Below are 7,654 nucleotides of genomic sequence, written 5' to 3'. Positions count from 1 at the left end.
AGATTTATCCTAGCTGTGGGAAACGGTAAGCACACTAGGGAATTTTTGTGTTTGAAATTGATCTATAAGAGTCACAACACATAAGAATATTACACCAGTACGCTTATTTTTCTGTATTCTGGTATTATCAAACTAATGCCCAGAATAGCCCCAGTTTTCCCCCCTTTTTCTGCATCTAGGGAAAAACTGAGAAGTGCAGGACAAATTCCAAGGCCATAATCGGATTCAGCGGCTCAAAATCCATAAGGGTAGCCTAGTCACTTGTCACGTACAAATAACTTTTTTTTTTGTGGGCCTGTGTAATTAATAGGAGCTAGCCTCATAAATTTATTTTGAAAAAATACTGTTTGCAAATATATACTGAATATCAGAGTGGATTTTGAATAATGAGATCCTAAATTTAGACCAAATAAGTATTCAAAGTATTTGGCGTTGAATAATTTTATACATAGTTAAACCCACAAATTTTATTGTTTTTTTAAACTTAAATTTAGTTTTGAAAACCTAAATAATTTTAATATACTAATGCATATCTGAAACTTTAAATTATTGAAAAAAGTATTAATTTTTCAATTAAAATCATAGAAATCCTGTTTTTATTTTTTTGTAAGTAATTTCCAGTATATAATTCTTTCTGCGTGCTGTAAAATACTTTAATAATGCTAGTAACAGAATACTTAAAAACAATGGAATTTGTAATTGATGCCTAAATATTTGCCAATAAGATACAACTGAATTGCATGTACAAATGTGATTCATTGGTGATTATTAACAGTGATTATGTTTCTGTTCAATCATGAATTCGTCGAAGCATCTAAAAAAAAATTCCGTTTATCATTCCACTCATTATTCTCCTTAAACAGAATTTCTACCAGATAATTAAAAACGTTTTCAAATTTTTCTCCTAGTTTGCTCACTCTTGTATGTAGTTCCTGATTGTATGTTAGAATCATAAAGATATCCTGTTTTATTAATATTGTTTTCTTGTAAATTTTGATTGGACTCACTATGACATGTCGTGGTTGATATATTTTCACTGTTCTCAAAGCACTTTGTCTCAGTTGATTCTGTTGTTTCGGGATATACGTTAGTTTTTTCCTCTATTTTTCGAACTTCGTCTTCAACTATTAAATTTTTCTGATCAAATCTACATTTCGTGTTATCAGAACTCAGTTGTAAGATTCCGATAAATTTTAATACCATTGCCAGAAAACCAATTTCATTTTCATCAGTTGCTTTATTTTTCTTTGCTACTGAAAGTGTAATACCTGACCTACTGGAATTTAAAGTATTTTCAACTGCATAATTATTTTTTGGGTGTTTCTTTTTATCAGGCATTTTGACATTTACGTTTTGGTTTTTTATTATATTTTCAAAATTTTGCAATTCTTTCATATGATTCTTCAGTTCCTTTCCTAGAGATACCTTCTCCGATTGCTGATCATTCTTTCTTTTGAAATCCCTCGATTTTTCAAATGTGTGATCCGTCAGTACATTTTGAGTTATACCTGAGTGCGAAAAACATACACTTAATATTTATGGCATCATATTTGATTTAGAAAAACAAAATAAATAGGACTTTGTGTATTGTTTTCCTTAAAAGTCAAATTACTTCTTAACTTTAACAAATTGTTGGTGTTGACTTATTTTTGAAAAAAATGTATCCAAACTATCAATCTGGCGTCAAATTTTTCATATGATTTTGCCAAATCTTTTCAAATTGAAAAAATTGCGTAAAAATCTTTGGAATTTTCTGAAAATATTTCTAGAAATCTTCGCAAATCTTTGGAAATTTTTTGTCAAGATCTATAAAAATCTACATTTTCTTCAAAATTTTGAACCTCTTTTAAAATTCTAGGTTTTTTTTAAAACCGTTAAAAATTCTTTAAAAAGATCAATTTTTTTGGAATGGCCATAAATCTACATCTTGTTTTAAACTTTTGGACATCCTTTTAAATATTGAATAAATTTTTTTCCTAATATTTTAGAAATCTTTTAAGACGGTTTTCATTTTTCCTAAAGTTTTTTTTAAATTCGTAAAAAATGAAAGATTCATTGCATGTTTCAGAATTAGTTTTAAAAATTTGAAAATCTTTTCAAATTTTTAAAATATTTTTAGCATTCCTTAAAATAATATTTGAAATAAGCAATCACTAAAAATTTTTTCAGGTGTCTCCAGAAAGTTTGCTTATAGCCTTGTATACTTTAAGATCATTCAAAATTTAATTTAGAAAATTCAAAAAATCTGGTACTCTGTTTTATATTTGTTGACTCTTTATAAAACTTTTGAGCATATCAAACATCATTTGAGCGGTTCGAAAATTTTGATATTTCTGTTTATCCTGAAAAATTGACTTTTTAAGAATTGCTTGAAATCAATTTTAAAAACCAAAAAATCGCTTTCAATTTGAAAAGTCTTGTAAAGCGTCTTTAAAGCTTTTTCAATATTTGAAAAATTAATTGACAAGAAAATAAGAATTCGTTTTTAATTTTCCAGAAATCTTAAGAAAATTTAGTTGTTACAATGAAACCTCTCGATAACCTTCAAAAGTTTATTTAGAAATCTTGCAAAATCTGCGCTTAATTTTACATTTTTTCAATCATTGTCGAAATTCCGATTCTACTAAATATCTTAACAGATTATTTTAAGTTTTTGTTAAATTAAAAATGATATTAAATTGATAACAATTCAATAAAATAATTAATCATATTAAATTTTAGCTGGAATCGTAAGAAAATATGTATATTATCTTACAACCTTTCAAAATCCATTTGGTTTTAAATTCTTCGAGATCTTTTATAATTTCTAATTATTGAAAAATTTTTTTTAAGACTCCTGGATATTTTTTGAAGTGTTTGAAATTTATCCAAGTTTTTTCAATCCCGTTAAATCAAAAAAATTCCTTATTAAATAAAAAAGCATAGAAAATGTGAGTAGAAATCTTAAGACAAAATTCGTTATTTTATTGAAAAAATTTGAAATTCTCACAAGACTTCTACTCTTTGTAATTAGATATCTTGAAAAATGTAAATTGGATTGATAACTTTGTTAATTGATATAAAGATTTCAAATTGCTTAGAATTTATTTTTAACTTATGATACTTCTAATCTATTTTTCATAATTAAGCTTTCTTAAAATTATGCTTACAACACCAGAAATTAAAAAAATTGCCTTTTTTCATGAAGAAAAATATTGTTCATCAAAAATACAATGGTTTGCTTAAAGTATTAATAAAAGCGTAAAATTGAAGAGTAGAAAAGTAAACAGTGTTTTGGAATTAAAATTTTACATAGAAGTGTTGTCAGCTTTTTTAAATTTTGCGTTTCATTGATTTGAATATTTGTCAATATTAACGAAAAAATATTAAAACAAATTATAATTTACTAAGAAATAACTGATCTTTTTGAAAACCGTATCAGAAAATTGTGAAAACATTCTTGTATATCGAGAATTGCAAAGCATTGTAATCTACAACAAATTTTAACTTGTATGCATTTTCATTTGGATCACTCGATCGATCAAGCATTACCTCTACATTTACAAAGATAACTAGTCAAATATATGTAATCAGTAAAAAAATACAAAAACAAAAAAAATGTGATTTTTCGAAAGAATTAAAAAATTGGAAGGTTAAAATTAATATAATTTCAAGGATAAATTTTTTTAAGCTTATCTGTCAAGCATGTATCCCTTAATTTGAATTGTAGAATGATATCTTTAAGGCCAATTTATTCCAACACTCTAACCAGGACCTACCTACATAATGTTAAATGGAATCGGTCATAAAATGATTCGAAATTGTAAAGACCTACTCTTGCATACTTTTCCCAATTTCTGATGCATTTCAAAACTGCCAATAAGTCACTTTTTTCGAAAGCACTTATTGGTAGTAAATTTCAATTTCTTTTATTTAAAAGCTCTAAGTTACCTACCATCAGAATCCCTTCCATCTTTTTCAAATGAGAATCCATAGATTTGAGCTTTAGAAGCATCTGGACTAAAAATAGAACGCTTCTCATAACCAGAATCATGACTCCAATCCGCATAGTCCATATTTGCCCGTTTTCTTCGAAACTGTCGGTTTCTGTGCTCCATCTTCCGATACTCTCGAGAGGTTCTACCTGCAGGCTTATACTTATGCTTTTTGCCTTTCCGATGCTTACCTCTGTGCTTTTTATGCTTCTTATGGTGATGCGCTTTTCGATGCTCACTTCGAATATTTCTTTTTTTCACGCTATGCATCATGTCATCTTTGGATTCTGGAAAAATTAATTCCCAATTCTAAATTCGCAGTAATTTTCTGAAATTTAATTTTAGACAAACTTTATTTCAGAACGGCAAGACAATCAATCCATATTCAAGTCAGAGAATCGTTAGCCGCTCAAATACGTTGCTTTAAATGAGAAAAAAGCAAAGAATATTTTATGAAATTAAAAAAAAACAATGAGTGATAGTGGGGTCACACGTCAGAAGTGAAGCTTTGATACATTAACTTCGAAATTTGTTGTGAGGAATCCTCATACGTTTTGAGGAGATCGTATAATAAGAGAGTGCAGAAAAAGAGAGAGAAACGATGAAGAGCATAAAGGGTCTTTGTTTAGCATTGCAGTAGTGGGGATATCGAAAAAGAGTTATGAATCGCCTCACAAAAGCGAGATTTGAATGGCGAAAGATCTTTTAAAAAGTAGTCATTAGAGAGAGAGAGAGAGACATGGATTCCGTTTATTCGGACATTTTCTTTAATTTATCCCGTTCAAAAATAGTTTCACTTAAAAAAAATTATTCATAAGGTTATGAGTATTTAAGATTGAAAATTTTTAAAGTTTGGTCAAAATTTTGTCTTAAGTGAGATAAATTTTTTTAAGTGAGATAAATTTTCCTGTATTCCTTTGGTACTGAATCTTTTCCTTTCTGATTCTAATTTGAGAGTCTGAAATTGGCAAAATATTACGGTTCTTCTGAAAATGTTGAAAGTAAATTTATTCAAAAACCCCACCGTTTCGATCCTTCTCATTTTTCTAAATTCCTTCTAACATAATGTGTATATTTACTGATAGTCTGAAACCTTCCGTTATTTTGAACGGTTTATTTCACGTTTTCTTCTGAAATCACATATGATACGGAATAATTAAAGGGAAGAAAGACTAATTTCATTACAAAGCAAGAAGGAAGGTCCAGCTTAGAGTTTCAGAATAATTTTTTATTTATATACTTATGTCACTCTATATTGTAAAAAAGCGCTAAATCCGAAAAAATGATTTTGCGAATGTGTCTGTCGGTCAGTCTGCCTGTCTCTCTGTCGGTCTGTCAATCTGTCTCTCTGTTAATGGATAGTTTTTTTTCCTTAGCACGATAACTTTCGAATGAATTGACAGATTGGATTGTCCTTTCTCAAACTCTTTTAGTATCTTAAAATGAAGGTCAAGTTCGTTAGCCAGCTATTTTTGATTTATATTCAAAAAGTGACCATATGTTGAATATTTTTTAGATACCTTTTTTAAGATTTAACAATCTTTTGGTATTAATATTTATATTATTTAAAAACAAAAAAAAATATCCTATAATGACTGTTTTTGATAAAGCCAAAATTTACTAGAGTTACATCATTTTCAAAAAACACACGAAAATGAACATTTCAAGCAATATAACGCACGATATAAAAAACGTCAATAAAAGAAAAATGTTGCTTTGGAATTTCCTAAAAGATTATTATAAAAACTTTTTTAATTTGCTTGAAAAATCGATAATTCAAATTTGTACAGCATAACAAATTAATGGAAAATAAAAAATTACATTTTGCGGTCAAACTATGCAAAATTGGTAAAAGTATACGAATGTATCTGCCTGTCAGTCAGTTTGTCTGTCTCTGTTCACTGCTGGTTTTGTTATTTTGCTTGCACAATAACTTCCGTAAGAATTGATAGATTCAATTGTCCTTTGGTTCACTCTTTTAGTGTCTTAAATTTAAGGTCAAGTTCATTAGCTAGCCATTTTGGATGAAAATTTAAAAAGTGAGCACATTTTGAATATTGTTGAAGCCACTTTTTTTAATATTTAAAAATATTCTGTACGGATATTCATTGTATTCAAAAAGACGAACAATTTATCGTCACCATTTTTTTTTGATAAAACCAGAATTGAATAGAAATTATAACATTCCAAAAACACATGAAAATTAACGTACAAAAACAGTTTTTTTTTTTAAAGAATGCGCATTTTTTAAAACGAGACAATGAAACTACGTATGTTTAAATAGCAATGTATGTTAGTAATTGTAATATTATACATTTATGGAAATAATATACAATTTAAGGGACAAACTCGAGTGCTTAGCACGAGATACGTGATGAGAATGTGTTAGTTAAAGCCGAAGGAGCTTTTACAAAAGAGAATTTAGTATCACCAAATCACTGTTGTCAATGATTTGGCCTTTAGTTTAAAAAAATTTTGTGTACAAGTATGGGTAGTATACAAAGACCGAATGTGGAGCGCGAGGTAAATACATAATCGCGCGCGAAGAGCGAGATAAATATATACTCGAACGCGAAGCGGGAGAACCGACAGTTGCGCATCTGAGGCGCGCTCAAACTGGCGAGCGAAGCGAGGCACACGCGTAGCGCGGGAGAATGTGCCCGCCCGGCGGGCGGATTTTTTTTATTTCTTATAATAATGGTTTTTAGAGGAAATAAGGTGATACGTATTTTTCTGATTTGCAAGAAAAAATTTTCTAAAAAGTTACACATATTTGAATGTTGTGCTTTGTTTTTAACAAAAACCGAGAGTTCGTGTTTCAAACATTTACAGAAAACAACGAAGAAGATTCTCTTGAAAACCCAAATTTTGTAATTATTCTGAATGTTTTTGAAAAGTTTTCTGAATTTTTCTCGTAAACTATGACAAATATCGGAAAAAAATAAAATTAACTTTTCACATAATTATCCTGGCTACAAAATTTATTTAGAAAATATCAAACTAACAAGATGTCTTCATTATTATAGCACAAGTTTAAAAAAAAAAATTGGCAAAATTCCTATATTTTTTCAATTTTCCAGTGAATTTTAAAAGAAGACGATGAACGCTCTTGGAATTTAAAAGAAACACAAAGTACAAAATTCATGTACACGTAATTTTTTATGAAATTTTTTTGTTGCTAAAAGGAAAAATACATGTCACATAATTTCCTATAAGAAACGACATAGTTCATCTACGAGAGATTTTACTGTTTCAAGTGTTAGGCCCTGCATGGTTTAAAATGGATGCAGTCAAATTTAGAAATCTGATTAAATAGCGGCTGTTTCTCTTTAATTCTTAAAAGTAAATATTACGAAAAAACTCAGTTAATTCTTTTATAATATCTGGTAATATCTAAATACAAAATAAATGTTGACATAAAAGTGGAAACATCTAGAAAAGTTATGAAAAAATAACTCTCATTCTATTGTGACATCTTGACTTGACCACGAGAAATAGAAAAAATTGACTGAAACCCAGTTATCCGCCCAAATAATGCCTTGTTCCGCTTATAACGTATTGGATGCCTTCTTTATATTAGCGAAGGCGAGGATTTTTACTAATACACCAAACTCTCGCTTTCAGTCATCCCGTGCTCAGCTTTCCTAGAACTGCTGGCTCGCTCGGTTTCTCAGGAGAGT

General features: G+C 28.9%; 1 protein-coding gene across 3 annotated transcripts in view; it reads right to left on the bottom strand.

The window, feature by feature from the left end:
* Positions 1–641: 641 nt before the first annotated feature.
* Positions 642–7,654, bottom strand: part of LOC117168377 — a 55,822-nt gene continuing 48,809 nt past the window's right edge. For all 3 annotated transcript variants that reach the window (XM_033353978.1, XM_033353979.1, XM_033353980.1), the window contains 2 exons: positions 3,935–4,261; positions 642–1,508 (listed from right to left, as the gene is read on the bottom strand). In XM_033353978.1, the coding sequence (XP_033209869.1) occupies positions 892–1,508; positions 3,935–4,261 (944 nt within the window). In that variant the 3' untranslated portion in view covers positions 642–891. The remainder of the gene's footprint in view (positions 1,509–3,934; positions 4,262–7,654) is intronic.

This window comes from Belonocnema kinseyi, chromosome 2 (assembly GCF_010883055.1).
Source record: "Belonocnema kinseyi isolate 2016_QV_RU_SX_M_011 chromosome 2, B_treatae_v1, whole genome shotgun sequence".
In the NCBI taxonomy this organism is placed as follows: domain Eukaryota; kingdom Metazoa; phylum Arthropoda; class Insecta; order Hymenoptera; family Cynipidae; genus Belonocnema; species Belonocnema kinseyi.
Note: the sequence above shows the minus strand (reverse complement) of the source record. Positions and strands in the feature narration are given on the sequence as shown.